Raw genomic sequence first — 27,718 nt, forward strand, 5'->3', positions numbered from 1 at the left:
ACTATTGCCTATAGGAGCCCAGATGGAGGGACTGATGTGTACATATAATTGTAATTTTTTTAAAAATCAGAATCCTATTCCCCTTTTTCTTAAACTTGCGTCAAGCTCAATGCCAATTCTGCCTTGATTTCACCACATGAATGACATGTATTGAACCAGTCGCCCATACCTTAATTGTCTGCTTATCATAAAGTGACCCTCCACCCTTAAACTAATAAGTGACTATACATTTCTCATGGTGACCCAACCTGATACTCTGTGTTTACTTTTTGATGCCTCCTTTGTTCCTTTCCTCCTGCATCCAAGATGGTCACCACAGTAGCAAAGTAAGTGCAGCACTAAATCAAAATGTTACCTCTCCAGGCTTTGTGATCCCACACTCCAGGAAAGGCAAGGGAGGAGTGGTTTATACCTTTCACTACACTCCCGGTATCATTGTGGTGGTCATGTGGAAATTAGTGGGACCTTAAGGCCGTTTTACACGCTGTGATCTCACCCGCCCCCATCGTTCAAGCGTCACGGGCAAATCACTGCCTGTGACGGACAATATCGGTAGTGCGCGTCACACGCACATACCTTCCTAACGACGTCGCTGTGGCTGGCTAACAACCTCTTTTCTAAAGGGACGGTTTGTGCGGTGTCACAGCGACGTCACATAGCAGCCCACCAATAAAAGAGGAGGGGCGGAGAGTAGCCGCATTATCGACACTCCCACCTTGTTGCCGGAGGATGCAGGAATGCTGTTGTTTGTCATTCCTGGGGTATCACACGTAGCGATATGTGCTGCCTCAGGAACGACGAACAACCTGCGTCCTGGAAGTTCAATAACATTTGGAAAATGAACGACATGTCAACGATCAACGATATTTGAGGTAAGTGAGATCGTTAGCGGGCGCTCGTACGTGTCACACGCAATGTGTGACGTCGCTAACGAGGCCAGATACGCGTCACAAATGCCGTGATCCCAGCAGTATCTCGTTAGCGATGTCGTGTGTAAAGTGGCCTTTATTGTTAATTGGAGTAGAAGAAGCAGCCGGAACAAATACATAGCGCAAGGAGAGGTTACTATACAGGAGAATTATATAGTGACTTGTCAGTCCTATGATAAAGGGTCATTTTTACTTTGAACTAGTGTAGTGACATTAACAGAGAAACAGAAATTGTCTTCACAGGTAAGCATTTTTTTATTGGAAAATCACTTTAAGAGAATCCATAAGCTTGAAAATGTTGAAAATGTAGTGTAATAAAAGGGCATCATGTTATAGAACAGGAAAGGCTGAATGAATGAATATATATATTTATATATATATATATATATATATACAGTACAGACCAAAAGTTTGGACACACTGTCTCATTGAAAGAGTTTTCTTTATTTTCATGACTCTGAAAATTGTAGATTCACATTGAAGGTATCAAAACTATGAATTAACACATGTGGAATGAAATACTTAAAGGGAACCTGTCAGCAGAAATTTTGCAATAAAACCTAAAAGATTCCCCCTCTGCAGCTCCTAGGCTGCATTCTAGCAAGGTTCCTGTTGTTATTGTGCCCACTTTGAGACCAAAATAAATACTTTATAAAGTCTTACCTTTTTGTATGCTGATCTTTTTTTATGTACACGGGGGCGGGCTCTTTTGCATCCGTTAGTCGCCCTCCTGCTGCTTTACGCCGTCCCCCATCGCTCATTTCCATAACAGAGGACGCCGCCCAGTGCTCCAGAGGTCCCCACGCATGCCCAGTGCCACTCTCGCGGGAGTGAGCACTGTGCAGTGTGACTGCTGGTGACGTGATTGCGCAGGCGTGAGATTATGGGCAGCGCTGTGATTGTCATAAGCAAGTACCTGCCCATAATCTCGTGCCCGCGCTTTTCACTCTGCCTCCACCATTATGCTGCTCCGCTCTTCCCATCTATTTCCTGCTCCAGGAAAAGATGGGTAAGAGGTGACATAGTTTCATCTGGCCAGCGCTTGTGCAGAACGGTGGAGGCAGAGGGGAAAACGTGGGAACAAGATTATGGGCGGGTACTTGCTGATGACAATAACTGTGCCGCTCATAATCTCACGCCTGCGCAATCTCATCACCAGTGGTCACACTGTGCACAGTGCTCAGTCCCGCGAGAGTGGCACGGCGCATGCGCGAGACCTCGGGATCACTGGGCGGCGTCCTCAGTTATGGAAATGAGCGATGAGGGGATGGCGTAAAGTGGCTGGAGGGCGACTAACAGACGCAAGAGAGCCTGCCCCCGTGTACATAAAAAAACATTTGCGTACAAAAAAGTAAGACTTTATAAAGTATTTATTTTGGTCTCAAAGGGGGCACAATAGAAACAGGAACCTTTCCAGAATGCAGCCCAGGAGCTGCAGAGGGGGAATCTTTTAGGTTTATTGAAAAATTTCTGCTGACAGGTTCCCTTTAACAAAAAAGTGTGAAACTGCTGAAAATATGTCTTATATTCTAGGTTCTTCAAAGTAGCCACCTTTTGCTTTGATTACTGCTTTGCACACTCTTGGCATTCTCTTGATGAGCTTCAAGAGGTAGTCACCTGAAATGGTCTTCCAACAGTCTTGAAGGAGTTCTCAGAGATGCTTAGCACTTGTTGGCCCTTTTGCCTTCACTCTGCGGTCCAGCTCACCCCAAACCATCTCGATTGGCTTCAGGTCTGGTGACTGTGGAAGCTAGGTAATCTGGCTTAGCGCCCAATCACTATTTTTCTTAGTCCTTACACAGCCTGGAGGTGTGTTTGAGGTCATTGTCCTGTTGAAAAATAAATGATGGTCCAACTAAACGCAAACCGGATGGAATAGCATGCCACTGCAAGATGCTGTGGTAGCCATGCTAGTTTAGTATGCCTTCAATTTTCAATAAATTCCCAACAGTGTCACCAGCAAAGCACCACCACACCATCACACCTCCTCCTCCATGCTTCACGGTGGGAAATAGGCATGTAGAGTCCATCTGTTCACCTTTTCTGCGTCGCACAAAGACACAGTGGTTGTATTCAAAGATCTCAAATTTGGACTCATCAGACCAAAGCACTTATTTCCACTTGTCTCATGTCCATTCCTTGTGTTCTTTAGCCCAAACAAGTCTCTTCTGGTTGTTGCCTGTCCTTAGCAGTAGTTTCCTAGCAGCTATTTTACCATGAAGGCCTGCTGCACAAAGTCTCCTCTTAACAGTTGTTCTAGAGATGTGTCTGCTGCTAGAACTCTGTGTGGCATTGACCTGGTCTCTAATCTGAGCTGCTGTTAACCTGCGATTTCTGAGGCTGGTGACTTGGATAAACTTATCCTCCGCAGCAGAGGTGACTCTTGGTCTTCCTTTCCTGGGGCGGTCCTCGTGTGAGCCAGTTTCTTTGTAGCATTTGATGTTTTTTGCCACTGCACTTGGGGACACTTTCAAAGTTTTCCCAATTTTTCGGACTGCCTGACCTTCTTTTCTTAAAGTAATGATGGCCACTCATTTTTCTTTACTAAGCTGCTTTTTTCTTGCCATAATAAAAATTCTAACAGTCTATTCAGTAGGACTATCAACTGTGTATCCACCAGACTTCTGCACAACACAACTGATTGTCCCAACCCCATTTATAAGGCAAGAAATCCCACTTATTAAACCTGACAAGGCCCACCTGTGAAGTGAAAACCATTTCCAGTTACTACCTCTTGAAGTTCATCAAGAGAATGCCAAGAGTGTGCAAAGCAGTAATCAAAGCAAAAGGTGGCTACATTGAAGAACCTAGAATATAAGACATATTTTCAGTTGTTTCACACTTTTTTGTTAAGTAATTCATTCCACATGTGTTAATTTATAGTTTTGATGCCTTCAATGGGAATCTGCAATTTTCAGAGTCATGAAAAGAAAGAAAACTCTTTCAATGAGAAAATGTGTCCAAACTTTTGGTCTGTACTGTATATATTTTCGTATATATATATATATATATATATATATATATATATATATATATATATATACATATATATATATATTTATTTATTTACAGGGTGGGCTGTTTATATGGATACACCCAAATAAAATGAGAATGGTTGGTGATATCAACTTCCTGTTTGTGGTTCATTAGTATATGTGAGGGGGGAAACTTTTCAATATTGGTGTTGACCATGGCGGCCATATTGAAGTCAGCCATTTTGGATTCAACTTTATTTTTTCCAATGGGAAGAGGGTCATGTAACACATCAAACGTATTGAGAATTTCACAAGAAAAGCAATGGTGTGCTTGGTTTTAATGTAACTTTATTCGTTCATTAGTTATTTACAATTTTATTTTATGACTACTTTTAAAATGTGTTCTAAGTGCTGCACATTGTGTTGGATTGTCAATGCAACCCTCTTCTCCCACTCTTGACACACTGATAGCAACACTGCAGAAGAAATGGTAGCACAGGCTTCCAGTATCCGTTGTTTCAGATTCCGCACATCTTACATCTTGTATCTTCACAGCATAGACAATTGCCTTCAGATGAGCCCAAAGACAAAAGTCTAAAGGGGGCTTTACACGCTGCGACATCTCTAGCGATGTCACTAACGTTTACACCCCCCCCCGTCGTTTGTGCATCACGGGAAAATCGTTGCCCGTGGCGGACAAAATCGCTAGTACCCATCACACATACTTACCTTCCTAACGACGTCGCTGTGGCCGGCGAACAGCCTCTTTTCTAAGGGGGCAGTTCTTGCGGTGTCACAGCAACGTCACATGGCAGGCGTCCAATAGAAGCGGAGGGGCGGAGAGCAGCAGCATGAAAGTCTTGCCCACCTCGTTGCCGGAGGATGCAGGTACGGTGTTGTTCGTCGTTCCTGGGGTGTCACACGTAGCGATGTGTGCTGCCTCAGGAACGACGAACAACCTGCGTCCAAAATCAGCAATGATATTGGGGAAATGGACGACGTGTCAACAATCAATGATTTGGTGAGTATTTTGCATTGTTAATGGTCGCTCGTACGTGTCACAAGCAAAGACGTCGCTAAAAAAGCCAGATGTGCGTCACGAATTCCGTGACCCCAACGACATCTTGATAGCGATGTTGTTGCGTGTAACAGGGCCTTAAGGGGGTCATATTGGGAGACCTTGGTGGCCATTTAACTGGCCCACGATGACCAATCCACTCTCCAGGGCACTGTTCATGTAGGAATGTTCGGACCTGACACCCATAATGTGATGGTTCACCATCAGGTCTGAGTCAAATATTAAAAAAAAAATAGTGTAAAATCTGTCCAAAAATTTTAGGCTTACATTAAAAGTCATTCAAAAAAGGGAATGCAGTTTTCAAAAAGTCTTAATTTCTGAATGAGCTGGAAACAGCTGAAAACCCATAAAAGTGAGGAATATAAACAAAACACAGATGAACATTTAGAATAAAAATGAAAAGCATTACAAGCTAGACAAGAAAGGAACAAATGCAATAATAAATTGGGCCTTTATCTTTTCCAATAAACATATATGTTCAGCTTCTCCCATTCTACTTAATGTTACCCATAGATTCCCAGCATATCCAAGATGATTATTTACCTGTAAAGGGATAAACTGAACTGTACACAGATCACCATATCCCATAACAAAGACACCTACCAAGGCGTAGGATATATTTAGGGGTGAGCTGGGTAGGGGAAGGGACTTTTTCCCCCCTGGGGTAGTCCCAGAGCAGCTCTATAGGGCCTCCATCTACCTGCCTACTGCAGCCAGCACTGCATGTTGATATATGCGACTGTACTAGCCCTTCTTCATTGCAGCATAGCAGATACAAAGGCATAGCACACTGTGCCCTTGTGCATTGTTAAACATGCCTTAACTTAAATGATTCATGTTCATGTTCAAATAAATGTTCATATTAATACTAGACCATATTGCATTAAAAGAAAGCAACCTGGTCTGATAAACTGCATTGTTATGTATATCAGGTGAATGGCAGGGTTAGGCTAGGTTCACACACTGCGTTTTTTTGATGCTGCGTTTTTGTGCGTTTTTTGCTGCAAATACTGCACAAAAACGCACTCGCGTCAAAAAAAGCGGCAAAAAACGCACGCGTTTTGCCGCGATTTGGTGCGTTTTTTTGCTGCGTTTTGCTGCGTTTTTGCTCACTGCGTCTTTATGCGTTTTTTATCAGTGAACAAAAAAAAAAGGTCTGATGTCATTTCCTTCTTCAATGTGTTCTTCATTTTCCACTAGTGTATGCAGAAGAGCAGACAGCTGCAGAACTACAAGGCTCAGCATACTCCATCCAATAGTGTATGCAGGAGAGCAGACAGCAGCTGCAGAACTACAAGGCTCAGCATGCCCCATCCAGGACTGTATGCTTGAGGGAGAGTCAGGGGGAGCAGACCTACAAGGCTCAGCATCCTCCATCCAATAGTGTATGCAGGAGAGCAGACAGCAGCTGTCGAACTACAAGGCTCAGCATCCTCCTTCCAGGACTGTATGCAGGATTTCTTTGCCCCCCCAAACAAAAAAATGACGTGGGCTTCGCCATATTTTTGTATGCTAGCCGGGTACAGCAGGCAGGTACGGGCTTCCCCCAACCCCCAGCTGCCTATTTGTACCCGGCTGGCAACCAAAAATATAGGGAAGCCCTTTTTTTTTAAATTATTTCATGAATTTCATGAAATAATTTTAAAAAAAAATGACGTGAGCTTCGCCCAATTTTTGAGTCCAGCCAGGTACAACTAGGCAGCTGGGGATTGGAATCCACAGTGCAGGGTACCCATGCTTTCTGGGCACCCCCACTGTGAATTGCAGTCCCGCAGCCACCCCAGAAAATGGCGCTTTCATAGAAGCGCCATCTTCTGGCGCTGTATCCAACTCTTCCAGCTGCCCTGATGCCGGGTGGCTCGCTGGGTAATAATGGGGTTAGGGATAGCTGTATAGCTGGCCCTAAGCCCGAAATTCATGGTGTCACGCCAATATTAGACATGGCCACCATGAATTTCTAGTAAAGATAAAAAAAAACACAACACACGGAAAAATATTTTTATTAGAAATAAAACACAACACAATTAGTGACTCCATCTTTATTGAAATAAAGAACCCCCCCTCCGCAGTAATCCGTGGTCAGGGTCCCGCACCGTCCAATCCGGATCCAATATCATCTGATCGGTTTGCTGGAAGGCAAAGTGATCAGATGATGTGTCAGGTTCAAGTGCCTGAATCCCATCACACATCAGCTGATTGTATAAAAGCCGATTATACAATCAGCTGATGCATCGGTGCAAAAAAAAAAAATAAATAATAATACTCACTTATGTGCTGATTACCGGCAGCTCCTGCAGCGATGGGGCGGGAGTCTGATCCCGTCCGATCGCTGCAGCAGCTGCCGGTAATCAGGGATGAAGTCTCCTGACGCATTCGCTGATACCGGCCGGGCGCTCGCGTCACCGCGATACTTACGATCACCTGATGCATCAGGTGACTGCATCAGGTGATCCATCGCCAGGTCCTGCATCCATCGGAGGTTTCCCGGCCGTCTGCACACAGCCGGAGCGGGGGTGGCGATACCGTGAGAGGAGATGGGAGCGGGCATGGCACCGGGAGTCTGCAGACAGGTGAGTATAACTTTTTTTTTTCTACTGTTAACTTTTGTTTTCGCAGCCGCTTCCACCTCCTGCCTGTACATGGCGCCGCACGGCAGCATACATGCCCAGGACGGGAGGTGGAAGCGGCGGTGACGGTACCGGGAGGATTCACGCTTCTGTATATACTGAGGAATCCTCTTCCTGTACACGTCACTTTACTACCCACCTCCTGCGTTTATAGCTGCGTTTTTGGTCTTAGAAACGCACCAAAATGCACCAAAACGCAGCTATTTGCGTTTCTCATTGCGTCTTTCAACATCCCATTGAACTCAATGGATGAAAAGTGCAGTGAAAAACGCGGGAATAATTGACATGCTGCGTTTTTGTGGCACCACAAAAACGCAGCTGCAAAAAAACAGATGTGTGTGGACAGCAAAAATGAAAACTCATAGACTTTGCTGGGGAAGCAAAGTCCTGCAGTTTTGAGGCCAAAAACGCACCCGAAAAACGTGCAAAAACGCCGCAAAAAACGCACTGTGCGCACATAGCGCAGTGTATTACTTACTTGGGTCAGAGAGAGCAACAGGATGAAATATAGGAAGAATGCAAGCAAGTGGAGGCAGTGTGATTCCTTGAAAAATGTTATGCTGGAAAAACGGGTGTTCTGACATTCATATAGATGCTACTTAGTGATAAGGGCTCATATGTCAATGAAATGTGGACCAGCAAGAACCAGGACAGAAGAAAGGCAGGACAGCAGATAAATAAACAAAACAGGTAGCACATATAAAGCTGAGCCAGATATCTGGATAAAAAACAATTTAATATGGGTATAGCCAAAGATGGTGAAAATGGGTGCTGCGTTTACATACAAAAATCACATCATAAACACCAGATATACATGTGCTCTCGTCAGTAAATTGTGACAGCTCCATCTCTATGAGCAGGTATAGAAAGGCAACAATATGAACTCAAGGTGCCAACAATCCAAACTAGTGCAAATGCATAAAATAATAACCTGTACAAGCTTAAGGTGTGTGGCTCCACATAAGAAAAGTGACAGTAATGAAAACTGAGACATTCCAGCAGGGAAATAGTTAATCCCAGGAGTGCAGTCTGTTATATTCCACCAGGCTAATTGTTAAACAGAGAAGTATCTGAGAAGTAAATGTAGTCTGTTATCTTCCAGCATGCAATAGTTAATAGCAGTGATATAATAGAGAAGTGAATGAAGTCTGGTATCTTCCAGCAGGCAATGGCTAATATAAGTGATTTAAGAGATAACCAAATTAATTCTGGTATCTTCCATCAGAGCAATGATCAATAGCAGCACTGTAACACAGAAGTAAATGCGAATTATAGACATGCTTGAAGAGATCTGTTACCTTGATTGTAGGATTTTTTTATGAACAGAATCAAGAACAGATGAAAGAGTTGATCATTTTCATGGGGAGAGATTGGGATGTACAACACCTAGTCAGTTGGATATATCTTGGAAAAAATGTTGTCTGTAGCAAGAAATGGCTGATGAGATAATAGACACACGGCAGGAGCTCAGTCTAGGGAGATAAATTAAATCACCTAATCAATTTGAGGCAATTGTAGACAATACTACTAAATTTCCATGCACCTACCTCTGCAAATCCAGCCTGAAAAGGCCTAGAGTAATGATTTCACAGGAGTTTACCATGTTATCAGAGACACCTGCAGTGGAATACTGCAAAAGAAGAACCCTCGGATATCCTGAGATATTGTGTTACACTAGTCTAGGATCAGAGATCATTTTGTACCATAAAGGCAATCTACAAAAAATTAGGCAGTGGGTTATGATGTTTAGGCTGCTTGATGTACATTATAGCACTATAGGTGAAATATGGAAACAAAGCTGATATATACAGCACAGATAAACTAAGTAAACTAAGCAGATTAATTTAATTAAGGCAATTCTGCTTTATTGACTTATGGATTATGCAGTGAGTCAAGTGACATTTTTTTTTTCTGTACAGTTATCAAATCTTTTGTCCGTGAATTTGCACTAATGCACAAAAGAATTATTGGCATGGCTATTGTATTTGAAATTTCGAGCAAAAGTCATTCATCTGATATAATTGTATGTGACTGTTCATCGGTGGGTCACTTACAAGCATGACCTTTATGATTTACGGCATAGCAAGAATTACGGTATGAAATCTAAAATAAGCTTCTTTACTAATACTGTTTTCCTTTTCTTTTTTTTTTCTAGTCTAAACGTATACAGGCCCAACTGAAAGAGCTTCGGTATGGAAAAAAAGATTTAGTTTCAAAGGTAAATACATATATGCTTATGTTTCCTTTCATGGCAAGGTTACTTTCTTTTATATTATGTATGTCTGTGTATTCTAATAAACATTGACGCAACTTCTTTACTATGGACCCAGGTGCCAATTTAGACCTGGGCTCCCACCAGCATGTTGGCCAGATATGCAAAAAAATGGTAGTCCTGGCCCCTATACTGTAATAATGTCTTCCCCCTATAATAATGTCCTCCTTTCTAGCCCCTATACTGTAATATGTCCTCCATCTTGTTCCACGTCCTGTAATAATGTCCTCCTTCCTAGCCACTATACTGTAGTAATGTCCTATATCCTGGCCCCTCTGCTGAAATAATGTCCCACTTCCTGTAATAATGTCCTCCTTCCTAGCCCCTATACTGTAATAATGTCCTACATTTTGGACTCTATACTGTAATAATGTCTCATTTCCTGTCATAATGTGCTCCTTCCTAACCCCATACTGTAATAATATCCCACTTCCTGTAATAATGTCGTCTTTCCTAGCACCGATACTGTAATAATATCCTCCATTCTGGCCACTATACTGTAATAATGTCCCACTTCCTGTAATAATGTCCTCCTTCCTAGCATCTATACTGTAATAATGTTCTCCATCCTTGCCCTTATACTGTAGTAATGCCCTTCATCCTGGCCCCTATACTGTAATAATGTCCCACTTCCTGTAATAATATCCTCCTTCCTAGCCTCTATATTGTAGTAATGTCCTGCACCCTGGTTCCTATACTGTAATAATGTTCTCCATCCTGGCCCTTATACTGTAGTAATGTCCTTCATCCTGACCCCTATACTGTAATAATGTCCCACTTCCTGTAATAATATCCTCCTTCCTAGCCTCTATATTTTAGTAATGTCTTCCATCCTGGTTCCTATACTGTAATAATGTTCTTCATCCTGACCCCTATACTGTAATAATGTCCCTCTTCCTGTAATAATGTCCTCCTTCCTAGCCCTTATACTGTAATAATGTTCTCCATCCTGGCCACTTTACTTTAATAATGTCCCATTTCCTGTAATAATGTACTCCTTGCTAGCCCCTATACTGTAGTAATGTCCTCCATCCTGGCCCCTATACTGTACTAAAGTCCCACTTCCTGTAATAATGTCCTTTTTATTAGTCCCTATACTGTAATAATGTCCTCCGTCTTTCCCTCCATCCTGTTATAATGCCTTCCATCCTTTAATAATGGTCCCCATTCTGTGATAATGTCCCTTGTCCTATAAGAATGTTCCCCATCCTGGCTCCATCCTGAAAAAATGTGTCCCACACTGTACCGCCATACTGTAATAATCTCCCCTATCCTGGGACCCCATTCAATAATAATAACTAGGGATGATCGAATATCACAAATATTTGGCAATATTCAGCTTCGCGAATATCCGATGAATAGGTCGCCGCTATGCGAATATTCGATGCACAATGTAAGTCTATGGGAAGCTAGAATAGTTGTTATTCGGGTTTCCCATTGACTTACATTGCACATTGAATATTCGCAAATAGTCGAATAGCAGTGACCTATTCGGCGAATATGGGCATTGCCGAATATTTGAGGTAATCAATCATCCCTAATTATAACCCTTAACCTGGCCCCTCTTCTATAATATAGCACCCTGTCCTGTATTAATGTCCCTCATCATTGTATAATGTCCCCATCCTGGGCTCCTTCTGTTCGTCTCCAGTACATTTTAAAGAGAAACAAACAATTATTCTCACCTTCCTCCATTCTTACGACTAATGATGTCCTTTACTATAGCCTGACTTCTCCGTGCCTGCATCTGGTTGGCCGGCAGTGTGCATTGCAGTGCAGGGAGCCAACAGAACTTTGCACCGCAATACATTTCAGCTGAATGTGCATCATGGATCGTTATGCACCTGATAATTAATGCCATGTTTATGGGATTAGTAAAGCATTGTGCTATATTGTTAAATAGGAATAAAAACTTTCTTGTTAAAAAACAACAATTGTACCTATGAAACCTGTGGATATATATTATTAGAAAAAAAGTGATTCTTTCAACAAAGTCACTTATTGCCTACTGCACTGATTATTTGAGGATTGTTGAGATATGTCTCCAGATTTGACTATAGTGACCAATAAAACGAATTCTGCTTCCTACTGAAACTGTATATATTGAGAAGGGAGAAAAAGGCAGAATACAGCAGCACAAGTAACTGCACATTGCAAAGGGTAAAATGCTGAAAATAATCTATGCCATATAATGACCAGAAATAGTGTAAAGTAACCTAAAAGAGCAGTTACGCCTTAAATAAAGGAGGACTATTTGCAGAGATTTGGGGAAAAACTAATTCCATGGTCATTGCTATGTAAGAGCTTGACTCCCCATAGAATAATTTAAAGCACTTACTAATAATCCCTAATGTTTAAGAATACTAGACATTATGCGTTCCTATTATTTTTTGTTTACTGTGTATTGATATGAGATATAAAGTATATGGAAAACGAATGGCAATATTATTGGGGTACTTTATAGCATTGAAATTTACTCTATGGTGGTACGATTTGTCAATGAATAGGAGTATTATGTGGAGCAGTATTATGAAGCAATTTTATAACCTATTACAGGAACTCTGTATTATATACAGTACAGACCAAATGTTTGGACACACCTTCTCATTCAAAGAGTTTTCTTTATTTTCAGGATTCTGAAAATAGTAGATTCATATTGAAGGCATCAAAACTATGAATTAAAATATGTGGAATGAAATACTTAAAAAAGTGTGAAACAACTGAAAATATGTCTTATATTCTAGGTTCTTCAAAGTAGCCTCCTTTTGCTTTCATTACTACTTTGCACACTCTTTGCATTCTCTTGATGAGCTTCAAGAGGTAGTCACCGGAAATGTTTTTCCAACAGTCTTGAAGACGTTCCCAGAGATGCTTAGCACTTGTTGGCCCTTTTGCCTTCACTCTGCGGTCCAGCTCACCCCAAACCATCTCTATTTTGTTTAGGTCTGGTGACTGTGGAGACCAGGTCATCTGGTGTAGCACCCCATCACTCTCGTTCTTAGTCAAATAGCTCTTAAACAGCCTGGAGGTGTGTTAGGGGTCATTGTCCTGTTGAAAAATAAATGATGGTCCAACTAAACCGGATGGAATAGCATGCCGCTGCAAGATGCTGTGGTAGCCATGCTGGTTCTGTATGCCTTCAATTTTGAATAAATCCCCAACAGTGTCACCAGCAAAGTACCCCCACACCATCACACCTCCTCCTTCATGCTTCACGGTGGGAACCAGCCATGTAGAGTCCATCCGTTCACCTATTCTACAAAGACACGGTGGTTGGATCCAAAGATCTCAAATTTGGACTCATCAGACCAAAGCACAGATTTCCACTGGTCTAATGACCATTTCTTGTGTTCTTTAGGCCAAACAAGTCTCTTCTGCTTCCTGCCTGTCCTTAGCAGTGGTTTCCTAGCAGCTATTTTACCATGAAGGCCTGCTGCACAAAGTCTCCTCCTAACAGTTGTTCTAGAGATGAGAAGGCATGTCCAAACTTTTGGTCTGTACTGTATATGGACATAACATCTGTACTATACTACAGTAAAAGAGACAATATCCATTGGCTAATATGTGTGTGTAATTTTCAATTTACATTTACTGAATATAAATGAATGGAAATCAGACATTGCTTTTAAATTGTTGGTCAATATAAAAGTAAAACAAAAGAAGGGAAATGGCCTGGAAAAAATGATGATGCCCATAGAAAAGATTGAAAATAATTTGACCATAGGGGCATGTTGAACTAAGTACTGTTGTGTAATTCATGTACAGCTGTCTGCAAACTTGTAACCAATGAGTCTGCCTATTTAAAGTGTGCAAAGTAGTCAGAGTACTGTTTGGTATCAATGTGTGTACCACACTGAACATGGACCATTGAAAGAGGAAATTTGATGGCAAATTGAAGACACAAATAATACAAATGGTAACCAAAGAACCCAGAACAGCTTCCAAAGATATTAGAGGTGAACTCCAAGGTCAAGGTACACTGACCAGTAAAATGCTAACAATGTTTTGAACTTTTGACTTTCAGGCTACATATCTCACCATCCACTACAGCTTTGAGCTTGAGTCTACTTTAATTTTATAGACAATTATCTTCACTATCTCAAACATTAATTCAAATTGCAACTATTAAGCATATAACTAGTTATGCAGATTCTTGTCATGTCACTGAATTGTTACTATTTTGCTCATGGTGGTGGAAAAATCTTTTTCTTTCTGTATACTACAAATTACAGCCTGTTCTCACATTCCCTTATAGCTCAATGTGTTACTAGGTTGATTCCCAAGTGAAAGGTCACTGGTTTGAAATAAGGAGCAGCCATGAAGATTTCCTAAAAATAGAGAACCAGCATCATCCAGCTCATCGATAGCAGTCTCTCTGCCAAGAAAATTGCCAAACTGCATCATTTGAGCGTCATGACAGTTGGAAGAATATGAAGTCTGTCCATCCATTCCAAAGCCATGAAGTGGATGTCCAGGCAAAATATCGTAGTCAGTAAGTTGGCTCATCACAAGGTCTGCCAGTTCTGGTGCAACAAACACGGCAGTGGAGGTGGCTCGTATGCTTCATAATAGTGAGGTCACAGACATTCATCCAAGCACCATGCAATATGCATTACACAAGTCTGTAATGGTGGTGCAAAAAAAGGTGAAGAAGATTTGACTTCAGTATCTTCATAAGAAGTATTATTCAAGTTTGCAAAAAAATATGAAAAGTGGACAGTAGAAGATTGGAAATGGGGGATTTGGAGCAATGAGACGAAAGTCAATAGACTCAGCTCTGATGGGTGCAAATGGCCCTGGTAAAAGCAAAGGAAAAAGGGGCAAATGGATTGAGAAATTGAAGGAACTGTGAAGTTCGGTGGAGGAAGCCTGATGATATGGGGTTGTTTCATAGCCAAAGGCATTAGATACTTCACCACGATCGATGGTGGTCTTAAATTCTGAAATATCTGTATCACACAAGATGAGTTATTCTGTACACTTGAGTAATATGGGTATGAACAGGATGACATAGTGTTCTAACAGGATAATGCCCCCATGCATATGTTGAGATTGGCGAAGAAATCATTTAATGACAATAAAGTAGAGGTGTTGAATTGGCCTTGACAGTCCCCAGACCTGAACAAAATTGCACTTGTGAGTAGTGTTAAAAAATTTTTTTTGTATATACCATTCTGAGTCAACCAGTAACCACCAACATTGGGAACATGTAAAAGAGATCTTGGTCAGATTTTGTTCAACACTTGCTTGAATCTGATCACGAGCATGTCCAGATGGATTCAGGCAGTGTTAAAAGCCAAAGGTGAATTTACAAAATACTAAGAAAATAATAAAAGTTTGCTTGCATATTTTTAGGAGCAAATTGGTAACAGTGCAGTGACATGACAAGAATCTGCATAACTAATCATATGCTAAATAATTGCGAGTCAAATTTATGTATGAGATTGCCAAGATGATTGTTTAGAGAATGAAGGTAGACTCACACCCAAAGCTGTAGTAGATGGTGAGGTATGGAACCTGAAATTCAAATGTTCAAAGCATTGTTAGCCTTTTGCTGGTCAGTGTATATCAGTGTCAGATTGCATCATCTGTCTTGGTCAATGTGGACTGCATGAAGGACGACTGAGGAGGAAAATGCTGTTGAAAGTTAATCATAAAAAAGTAAGACTTGAATGTGCCAAAATACACATGACAAGCTTTAAAGATCCTGGGAGAACACAGATGAATCAAAACTGGGGAATGTTAACAGGTCACATCAGCTATATGTCCACAGACACCAAAATGAAGCCTACCAATAAAAAAAAATTGTACCTACTGTGAAAGATTGAGGAGGCTTGGTTATCTGCATCTGGCACAGGGTGTATTTAATCTGTGTGGGATACAATAAAGTCTACAGACTATCAAATAGTGCTGCCCTGTATCAGAAAACGTGGACTGAATCGCAGGTCATGGGGTCTTCAACAGTATAATGACCCAAATCATAAAGCTTAACACATCCAAGGGTGAAGAGCAAAGCATTGGACTGTTCTGAATTGGCTTGTATGAGCCCTGATCTAAGTCATATTGAACATTTGTGGAAGGAGCTGAAATCTGAAGTCTGGGGAAAGCTCCTTCACACCTGAGAACCAAGGAGCAAATTGCTCACAAGGAGTCTGTGAAAATTCTTGTGAACATGTGTAGAAGTCTCCTTGAAAGTTATAGAAATTATTTGTTTGCTGTAATTGCAACAAAATATTAAGTTCATGCCATTTTCATTATTTTGTTTTATATTTATGTATTTATATTTTTTCTGTTAAACTACAGTTAAAAATCATTGTCTGATTTTCATTGGTTGCTTCAATAAATTTAAATTTAAAATTACTTTTGTGAAATTCAAGTATTTAAATTGACCATGGTGGGTTTCTCTTAAGCTGGGTTCACACTAAGCGACAGCGACAACGACGTTGCTGTTACGTCACCATTTTCGGTGACGTAACAGCGACCTTGTAAGTCGCTGTTATGATCGCTGCTTAGCTGTCAAACACAACGACGCAGCGATCATAACGTTGCTGTGCTACATGTGCAGAGAGCAGGGAGCCGCGCTTAGCGCTGGCTCCTTGCTCTCCTAGGTACAGTACACATCGGGTTAATTAACCCGATGTGTGCTGCAGCTACATGTCACAGTGCAGAGAGCAGGGAGCCGCGCGCACTGCTTAGCGCTGGCTCCTTGCTCTCCTTGCTACAGTATACATCGGGTTAATTACCCGATGCGTACTGCAGCCACATGTGCACAGAGCAGGAGCCAGCGCTGGCAGCCAGGGCGGAGGCTGGTAACGAAGGTAAATATCGGGTAACCAGGGAAAGGTCTTCCCTTGGTTACCCGATGTTTACGCTGGTTACAGCTTTCCGCAGCTGCCAGTGCCGGCTCCTGCTCGCTTCATTTCGTCGCTCTCTCGCTGTCACACACAGCGATGTGTGTGTCACAGCGGGAGAGTGACGACCAAAAAATGAAGCTGGACATTCAGCAACGACCGGTGACCTCACAGCAGGGGCCAGGTCGTTGCTGGACGTCACACACAGCGACAGCGACGGGACGTCGCTGCAACGTCACAGAAAATGGTGACGTAGCAGCGACGTCGTTGTCGTTGTCGCTGTGTGTGACACCAGCTTTACTTTAGTAGAGGGGTTCTAACAATGTTGTCCATGTCTGTATGAGAAAGTATTGATAAATAGTTGACCTTGAATATTCTATCAGATAAAAATAAATCCTGTTGCTATGGAAACAAGTATTAACTGATCACTGAAAGTGATAAGTTTTAGAAAAAAAGGTTATATGATTTTGAAATTTTGAGTAATAAAATTAACCATGTCTTGTAAAGTTTGGAACCTCAGCAAAAACTTTCCAAAGGCGTCCTATTTTTGCCAGACAATGTGGCTCCTATTGCCCTGTAAAAATTCACTAATGTCAACTTTGAAGTTGACGATACTCCACCAAATTCTCCTAGCTTGGCTCCATATAATTATCTTCTCTTTCCAAAGCTCTAAAGAAATAATTCAAAGGACATAAAAATTATGAAAAAGCAGATGGTAATTGATGCTGTGAAGTCATGATTTGCTGAATAGGAGAACATTTTTTTTCTAAATGATTAGCATTACTTTTTCATTTATGTATAGAGTTAAAAGATGATTATCAATACTGATTTAAAAACATGCATTATTTTTTATAGGCTAGGCCAACTATTTATATTCCTGCCATAACTAGGTAAAGGCTAACAATTCCCTTTTATCCACACGTAAATGAGTCACATGACACTGGGGAGGGAAAATGGCTAATTGGGCACTCTTTGGCCATTTTCATTTATATTTATAAAAAGCAAGACTCTTCTTATTGAGCACTCTTCAGCCTGAGGCTATTTTAATTCTTCATTTGCAGGTTCCTGGTCATAAAATGTGGGGGGGGGTTAGCCCAAAGAGAGGCATTAGTTTGATAGTGACTCAACAAAAAGAGGTTGCCTTGCCATTGGCTGTTGGGCTCACATAAAATCTGGCCACTTTTGTGTGCTAAGTATCCCGATTTCTATATGTTTTTCATTGCAGTAATTCATGTCTATGTTCCCATATTCATTGTTACACATATCATAGCACTAAAGAGTGCAACTGTGTCCTTTTTGTTACTATGTTTCATATTCAGTTTGCACCTGTTCACATTAGAAAGGTAGGAGGTGCCATCAGTCTTTTTCTTAGATTGCAGGGTTATACCTTCTGATTGAGCACTCCTGTTCGTTAGCCTCAGGTTATTTTAATTCTGCATTTGCAGGTTCCTGTCCACCCATAAATTGTAGTTTTTTTTATAACTCAAAGTGAGGCATTAGTTTGATAGGGACCCAACGAAAAGAGATCGCCTTGCCACTTGCTGTTAGGCTCACATAAAACTGAACTGGCCATTTTTGTGTGCTAAGTTCTCAATTTTTACATGTTTTCCATAGCAGTAATTCATGTCTATGTTCCTATATTTATTGTTCCTCATATCTTATCACTAAAGAGTGCAACTGTTTCCTTTTTGGTACTCTGAAATCAGAATAAACCTTTAATGTTTTAGGTCAATTAGGATTACTAATTGCCATTTGGCAAGATATAAGTCTTATAGGAGGAAATCTTGTTAGCGCTCTTCAACTTGTCTATGCAGACATTGCCTATCATCACCCAGTCTAGATCAAAGCATTCAGCAATGGCACATCATGTGATCTGTTGATTTGCTGACTTACTTTGTGCAGTCAGAGAATGTCACAGCCGAGCAGAATCAGGATATATGCGCTGGTGTCAAGGGCTGGTATCTTATTGGCTGAAGTCCTCAGATCAGGGTGATGAAGAGCGGCCTCTGGAGTTGGGATCTTTTCCCTATTGGATGGTATTTAGTTGCACTAAACAAGTGTAGATAAAGATATCTCCATAGTTTTCTCAAGAGAAGTTACTGTAAGACCACTGGCCCTTTTTCCAGAGACTTCTATAGCACCACTTCAGGTACCCAATGAACAAGGATCAGTATTTCCCTTTAAATTGTATAGATTAAGAGTTCTGAGCTTGCATGTGACCAGTTGCTGTGATCATCCAAGATGACATACACCTTTTCTCTGAGTGATCCAGACATAGCTTCATACAGGACTTGTCCCAAAGACCTCCTCTGTAGACGTCTGTGCATGAAGAAGTTATTTTTATACTAATTGCTGCTTTATCCACATCTTCCTCATCATGTCTTGTGATGGGAGAAGGAATTAGCGGTGCAGAGTTAGTTTGGAATGGATAGAGCACTCGAAAGCAGTCCTCGCTGTCAAATTCCAAACACTTTGCAATTTTACAGTCTTTGGAAATGTGTTTAGTAGAAGCACATCTGTATCATACCCCAAACTTCTTTAAAAGCTCTTTGTATTCTTGAGGCAGTTTCTTCTGAACATATGCACTTTTTTTTTTTAGAGGATGTGGCTTCTTATGAATGGGACATAGCCTATTACGATTTTCTACCTTTTCATCTTTGTTACTCTTGTCTGGAGCTGATATAGGTGTGGGAAGAATATTAGTCTTTCATTGACACTGTATAATGTTTATTGGTCAAAAGTACTTTATGTTTGAAACATAAATTCTTTAAAAAAAGAAGATAATAGCAGGGACTAAAACTTAACTTTTAATAATCCAGATAAAATTGTCAATATTACAAAAGTGCAGTAAAATTGCCAAATGGCTATAAGTTGAAATGGTCTCACCCAGATGTTCTCCAGGGACAAAAGGACACACCGATCCAGGGTTGATCAGAAGCGGAAAAAACCAGGGTAAAGCATTGGGAGATGGTGAGATATAAACCCTGTCGTGCCCTGTGCCAATGCTTCCGCCCTGACAAGGGCAGCGCCCAAGTGAGCTGTCTGCCCCACAACCAAATGAAGAAGCGTTCTCCCAACGCGTTTCCCTCTAAGTGAAAAGAGTTCTTCAGGGGAGATTAAAGAACCAGTTGAACAACCTGCAGTGGCAGGGTTCAAGAAACTGATCAACCTGCAGTGGCAGGGATCAAAGATACAGGCTATGTGTCCAAGTACAGGGTGGTGCCACCCTGTACTTGGACACATAGCCTGTATCTTTGATCTCTGCCACTGCAGGTTGATCAGTTTCTTGAACCCTGCCACTGCAGGTTGTTCAACTGGTTCTTTAATCTCCCCTGAAGAACTCTTTTCACTTAGAGGGAAACGCGTTGGGAGAACGCTTCTTCATTTGGTTGTGGGGCAGACAGCTCACTTGGGCGCTGCCCTTGTCAGGGCGGAAGCATTGGCACAGGGCACGACAGGGTTTATATCTCACCATCTCCCAATGCTTTACCCTGTTTTTTTCCGCTTCTGATCAACCCTGGATCGGTGTGTCCTTTTGTCCCTGGAGAACATCTGGGTGAGACCATTTCAACTTATAGCCATTTGGCAATTTTACTGCACTTTTGTAATATTGAAAATTTTATCTGGATTATTAAAAGTTACGTTTTAGTCCCTGCTATTATCTTGTATAAATTGGACTATTGGGCATTATCTACCTGCTTGCAGGTTATTGCTGTTATATTTAAAAAAAGAAGACAGCATACTACAGGGGTTAAGACGAAGGTTTCATTGATATGTCTCTTATTACCCTATGTGAACTTCTTTACTTGCAATGTTTATTTTAGATTCAGGAGATTATCATTGCTGGACTAGGTCAGCTAGAGTTCAGGTAGTCTGGCACACCTCCTACCGTAATTAGCAGATCACTGACTATCGACTTTGAATACAGAGCCTGGTGTGGGCGGAGACAGCTTTCTTGGTTTTCCTGCATGCTAAGTCTATAACTTTGATTGTGTCAGAACCACTGCAACCTGTAATCTAAAGCGGGCTTTACACACAGCATCATCGCTAGCGATGTCGCTGGTGAAAGTACCCGCCCCCGTCAGTTGTGCGTCATGGGCAAATCGCTGCCCGTGGCGCACAACATCGCTAGGACCCGTCACACATACTTACCTGCCTAGCGCCTCCTTTTCAAGGGGGCAGTTAGTTCGTTCGGCGTCACTAAGCGGCCGCCCAATAGAAGCGGAGGGGTGGAGATGAGCGGCCGTAACATCCCGCCCACCTTCTTCCTTCCTCATTGCGGGCGGCCGCAGGTATGGTGATGTTCCTCGTTTCTGCAGTGTCACACATAGCGATGTGTGCTGCCGCAGGAACAACGAACAACCTGCGTCCTGCAACAGCAACGATATTCGTGAAAGGAACGACGTGTCAATGATCAATGATTAGGTAAGTAATTTTGATCGTTAACGGTCGTTCCTGCGCTTCACACGCAACGACGTCGCTAACGAGGCCGGATGTGTGTCACGAATTCCGTGACCCCAACGACATCTCATTAGCGATGTCGTTGCGTTTAAAGCCTGTTTAAGTGATAAATTGCTGGATTCAGGAACTCCCAGATGAGGGAGCAAAAACCTGCTGACAGATTCCCTTTAAGACTTGTACAAAAAATAAGTTAAAAACTATTTACTACGCCCATATAACAAAAGGCTACTAACTTGTTGAAATAAACATTTTAGAGATGGCCAAATCTTTTAAAAATGGAAATCACCGGCTTTGCCAAATTTTCATACAAATTTTTTTGTTCCTAATCAGTTTGTGCAAATTGCAATCCTGGAAAGCGTGTAAGAGCACATGAAATACATAAGAGCGAGAAGAGAGAAAGGGAGATGACCCTGCTTACCATGTGAGTTCACACTTTACAAACAAAAAAGAAAGGACCCTGCCAACTAAAGGAGCTTAGGAGTTACAGGCAAAAGACAGAGTGCGAGAAGGAGGACCTCACTGACTATAATAACTTATGCTCTATAGGGGAGAGAGGATGTAAGAGTTTATAAATTCACAGGCGGAGAAAGATAGGGCACTGCTGACCGTAAAAGCTTACACTCTACAGAAGATGAAATATCAAAAGTAAGAGGGACATGAGAGGGACATGAGAAGGCAAAGCAATTATATTGGGCCTATAAATACTTTATTTCATATTAGGCAAATATCAATCAAAAATATCAATCAAAAATCAATAACTAATGTATGAGAGCAGGATGCTGCACTATGAGCATGAATATACTACAAGAATAATCCAATACAAGCAAGTGCAATCATAAAAATATCCATAGCAAGACAGTGAGTATCAGAAGAATGAAGGGGCATATCAATAATCCACCATACGATAGCAAATTAGTCAAACTTGCAAAGAAAAATGAACATGCTTACATGCAATATAGCTGGATTTGAGTGTCTTAACAAGAGTTCTGCCATTCTTTATTAGAGGACGTGTTGAAGAGGGAAAAACATAAATTTATAAAGTGTTACTGTATAGTGAGCGGGTATAGAGGGGGTTTGCGTCAGGTGGTCTAATTCCTGTATATAGTTTGGTGGTAGCATCACAGCTAAATGTCACATGCCTTATTGACATACCACCCTGATGGATATTTGTCCTAAAGAAGTGGGGCACCACACCGCTCCGGTGCCGCACTCCTTCACCAAGGAGACTCTTTGTGTGGATGTGACTTCGGGTGGGGTGCATAACACTTACTGGTTTCTTTGTGCCAATGTCAATCACTTCATCACCTCGCTGTCATCATCATCATAGACAATAAGTAACACATGCAACACCAAAGTTTGCTTAGCCAACCAGAATCATTCATTTTTATTCTTCATACCATTATGACAGGTATGGCCTTGCTTTCCTTACTTCCTCTCAGTGTGGGTTACTGTTCCTCGACCTTTCCCCCACTATCTTTGATCTAGTCCTCAAGCTCCGGGGCCTGTGACTCTTTTCGCCTAACTCCATTCATCTTCGTCTGATTCTGGGCCCCGACAACTTTCTAGCCGGATTACTCTCTGAGCCCGTTGAGGTGAGCAGTAGGCTACGGACTTCTCAAGGTAACCTCAGTTCCCTGACTGGCCCTAGCACCGAGACCATGTCTTCTCACACTTGAACCCTATTTTCTTCTGGTTCCCTCTCGAGCCTTCCCTCCTATTTTCTTTCCCATCATCTGCCACTCTTAAGCTGGGTTTACACACTGAGACTTTCTAGCGATCCAACCTGCGATCTCAACCTAGCCGGGATCGCTACAAAGTCTCTGGTGAGCTGTCAAACAGGCAGACCTGGCCAACGACCTAACAGCGATCCGGACCTGCAGAGCGACTAGCTGGTCGTTGGGGACGTGTCAAAAAAGCAGGTGAACTTCACCCGACTTCATTTAATGCCGCGCGGCTCTGTGTGCCGTGTAAATAAATAAATAATTAAAAAATCCGGCGTGCGGTCCCCCCCTATTTTAATACCAGCCAGATAAAGCCATACGGCTGCAGGCTGGTATTCTCAGGATGGGGAGCCCCACGTTATGGGGAGCCCCCCAGCCTAACAATATCAGCCAGCAGACGCCCAGAATTGCCGCATACATTAGATGCGACAGATCTGGGACTGTACCCGGCTCTTCCCGATTTGCCCTGGTGGGTTGGCAAATCGGGGTAATAAGGAGTTATTGGCAGCCCATAGCTGCCAATAAGTCCAAGATTAATCATGTCAGGCGTCACCCCGAGATACCTTCCATGATTAATCTGTAAATTACAGTTAAAAAACACACACCCGAAAAATCCTTTATTAGAAATAAAAAACACTAACAAATTCCCTCATTACCAATTTATTACCCACAACAAAGCCCTCCTTGTCCGGCGTAATCCATGGTCCTCCAGCGTCGCATCCAGCTCTGCTGCATGCAGGTGACAGGAGCAGCAGAAGACACAGCCGCTCCTGTCACCTGCACGCAGCTAATGAAGAGAGCCGTGTGATCGGCTGAGCTGTCACTGAGGTTACCTGGATCCAGCGGTGGATGCAGCGGTGGCCGCGGGTAACCTCAGTGACAGTTCAGCTGATCGCGTTACTCACCTCATTTGCTGGTGATTTCCCCCCCTCTCTCATACTCACCGATCCCCGATCACCGGCGCTGCACGGCGTTCACACTGCTCCGGCGGCTTTTCCTTTTTTGAAAAAGCCGGCCGCTCGCTAAACAATCTCGTATTCCCTGCTTTCCCCGCCCACCGGCAAATGTGATTGGTTGCAGTGAGACACGCCCACACGCTGAGTGACAGCTGTGTCACTGCACCCAATCACAGCAGCCGGTTGGCGTGTCTATACTGTGCAGTAAAATAAATAAATAAATAATTAAAAAATCCGGCGTGCGGTTCCCCCTATTTTAATACCAGCCAGATAAAGCCATACGGCTAAAGGCTGGTATTCTCAGGATGGGGAGCCCCACGTTATGGGGAGCCCCCCAGCCTAACAATATCAGTCAGCAGCCGCCCAGAATTGCCGCATACATTAGATGCGACAGTTCTGGGACTGTACCCGGCTCTTCCCGATTTGCCCTGGTGCGTTGGCAAATCGGGGTAATAAGGAGTTATTGGCAGCCCATAGCTGCCAATAAGTCCTAGATTAATCATGTCAGGCGTCTCCCCGAGATTCCTTCCACGATTAATCTGTAAGTGACAGTAAATAAACACACACACACCCGAAAAAATCCTTTATTAGAAATTAAAAACACAAACACATTCCCTCATTACCAATTTATTACCCACAACAAAGCCCTCCTTGTCCGGCGTAATCCACGGTCCTCCAGCGTCGCATCCAGCTCTGCTGCATGCAGGTGACAGGAGCAGCAGAAGACACAGCCGCTCCTGTCACCTGCACGCAGCTAATGAAGAGAGCCGTGTGATCGGCTGAGCTGTCACTGAGGTTACCTGGATCCAGCGGTGGATCCAACGGTGGCCGCGGGTAACCTTAGTGACAGCTCAGCTGATCGCGCTACTCACCTCATTTGCTGCGTGGAGCTGACCGGAGCGGCGGTGAGTAGCGCGATCAGCTGAGCTGTCACTGAGGTTACCCGCGGCCACCGCTGCATCCACCGCTGGATCCAGGTAACCTCAGTGACAGCTCAGCCGATCACACGGCTCTCTTCATTAGCTGCGTGGAGGTGACAGGAGCGGCTGTGTCTTCTGCTGCTCCTGTCACCTGCATGCAGCAGAGCTGGATGCAACGCTGGAGGACCGTGGATTACGCCAGACAAGGAGGGCTTTGTTGTGGGTAATAAATTGGTAATGAGGGAATTTGTTAGTGTTTTTTATTTCTAATAAAGGATTTTTCGGGTGTGTGTTTTTTAACTGTAATTTACAGATTAATCATGGAAGGTATCTCGGGGACACGCCTGACATGATTAATCTAGGACTTATTGGCAGCTATGGGCTGCCAATAACTCCTTATTACCCCGATTTGCCAACGCACCAGGGCAAATCGGGAAGAGCCGGGTACAGTCCCAGAACTGTCGCATCTAATGTATGCGGCAATTCTGGGCGGCTGCTGGCTGATATTGTTAGGCTGGGGGGCTCCCCATAACGTAGAGCTCCCCATCCTGAGAATACCAGCCTTTAGTCGTATGGCTTTATCTGGCTGGTATTAAAATTGGGGGGGACCTCACGCCGGATTTTTTAATTATTTATTTATTTATTTTACTGCACAGTATAGACACTCCCACCGGCTGCTGTGATTGGGTGCAGTGACACAGCTGTCACTCAGCGTGTGGGCGTGTCTCACTGCAACCAATCATATTTGCCGGTGGGCGGGGAAAAGCAGGGAATACGAGATTGTTTAATGAGCGGCCGGCTTTTTCAAAAAAGGAAAAGCCGCTGGAGCAGAGTGAACGCCGTGCAGCGCCGGTGATCGGGGATCGGTGAGTATGAGAGAGGGGGGGACACTTCAGTCACTCGGGGGATTAGCGGTCACCGGTGAATCCTTCACCGGTGACCGCTAATCAGGACGCTACACAGACAGAGCCGCGGAGTCGCTGTAAAGTCCCCTTTACACACTGAAACTTGCTAGCGATGCATGCTGCACAGCGGGAAACAAAGGACCTAGGAATGGTCCTGAACGATTTGTAGCGATCACAACTTCACAGCAGGGGCCAGGTCACTGATAGGTTTCACACACTGCAATGTCGCTGGGGCGGTCGCTGTAACGTCACAAAACCGGTGACGTTACAGCGATGTCGTTTGCGATGTTGCAGTGTGTAAACCCAGCTTTACTTCTTAAACCTATCTTATCTAACATCTAATCTAAAGTTGACTCACTGCTAGATGGCAGCCAGTGTTACAAACATACATCTTACAGTATTCAACAGTCTATGAAACATAATACATGTTCAACGGAACATGGAATGCAACCGCTTGCCTTTTCCCATTGCATGACACACCCTATGATAAGTGGTATAAATTATCCAACTTTGAAAAGGGATTTCACAGCACTCTGTTGTGGAGAGATGTCTATGCTACACTTGACTACTGGTGGCCATGGAATGATTTTGATAGGTGATGCAGACTGTTTAGGCTTTTCTTATCATGTCACAATAATGTAATGAATTTCTGTGTCCAGGCTTGGGCCATTGGTGGGGAAAGAAGAGTGGAAGGATACTACAGAACAGAGTTTTAAAATCAGAGCCAGTCTTTCATTCATGTTACCCTTGGTTCAGATGACAGGCCCCTTTTGTTACTCCGCTGAGGCGTGGAGATGTACTGTGGACTCGCTGGACCACCGGGGGTCCAGTGGTGGCAGATTACCCGATACAGCAAGAGACCAGAGAGAACTTGGAGAAAATCGAAGATGGTTTATTGAGGAATTGGTTAACAGAGCAGATGGTGAGAGAACCCAAATGGTCATGACACACAGCACTGCCAGAGGAGCAACTGGCGAGGGAACCCTTATACAGGGATTATCCCGGCACAGCCCTGGAGGGTCCAACAGCCGCTTACCAGAGGCATAACTCACGCTAAGCACCCCCGGAGGGGTTTCTGGTGAAGGAACCCCTGTACAGGGATTATCGTAGTCATTGCTTCGGAGGGTCAGACAGTCCGTTAAAGTCCCAGCTTAGTCAGTAGATTCATGGCTCAATAGGAGAGTAGAATCCAGAATGCTTTGTACCATGCAAGAAAAGCGGAACCTAGAGTAGCAGGAATCCAGAATGCTCTGCACTTTTCCTGGAAAAGCGGCCATTGTAGGAATGAGGAGAGTTCCAGAAGGACCTGAAGGCTCAGACAGTAGTGTAGGGATCCGAACCATAAGGTGAAACCAGGTATAATGAACCAGCTGCTGAAGGTTCTGTGGAGAGAAAGAAGTAAGTATCTTTGCAGAGCAGAAAGCAGCACAGTCAACAAGCGAAGAGCACAACAGAAAGAGTCTGAACCCTAGCAAAATTCTATAGGAATGAGTACGTTGCCCAGGCACAATTCATAGGGTACACATGCCTTATAAGCAGGAAGCAATCCTGCAACCAGAAACAGCACAATAAGGAACAGGTATACAGTTCCTTTAAATTACAGCAGAGTGCAGTGCGTGCCGCCTAAGTGTGCTCCCAGGGGACCTGCTGAGGGAATGAAAGTTCTGGGAGGAAAAGGAGGCAGGGGAACACTCAGCACGGCGGACAGGAAGAGTGAGACGTGGCACTTTAGCGGCGAAATCAGTGGTAGAGGCAGAGCCAGAGGCAGAAATGGAGGTGCGGGGAGAACGTCGATCTCCCTGCCCAGGGGAAACCGACCCTGCGACCGAGGATATGAAACCTTTTAATGTATTACCATAGAAAATGTACTTTTTAGTTTGGTACCATACCAGAAAGGTTCTCCTGATCCAGCCACTGTTATGCCTTAAATGTATAAATGAGTATATTAGCTGGCATAATAGAGTCTTTGGTTAATCAATGTTACTCATATTACTTAATATTTAAAAATGACAAAACAGGTTGG

General features: G+C 43.0%; 1 protein-coding gene across 2 annotated transcripts in view; it reads left to right on the forward strand.

The window, feature by feature from the left end:
* The window catches only part of LUZP2 (leucine zipper protein 2), a 1,194,427-nt gene that overhangs the window by 681,134 nt on the left and 485,575 nt on the right, over positions 1-27,718 (forward strand). For both annotated transcript variants that reach the window (XM_075325480.1, XM_075325479.1), the window contains exon 7: positions 9,765-9,827. In XM_075325480.1, the coding sequence (XP_075181595.1) occupies positions 9,765-9,827 (63 nt within the window). The remainder of the gene's footprint in view (positions 1-9,764; positions 9,828-27,718) is intronic.

Source organism: Anomaloglossus baeobatrachus, chromosome 10 (assembly GCF_048569485.1).
Source record: "Anomaloglossus baeobatrachus isolate aAnoBae1 chromosome 10, aAnoBae1.hap1, whole genome shotgun sequence".
Classification (NCBI taxonomy): domain Eukaryota; kingdom Metazoa; phylum Chordata; class Amphibia; order Anura; family Aromobatidae; genus Anomaloglossus; species Anomaloglossus baeobatrachus.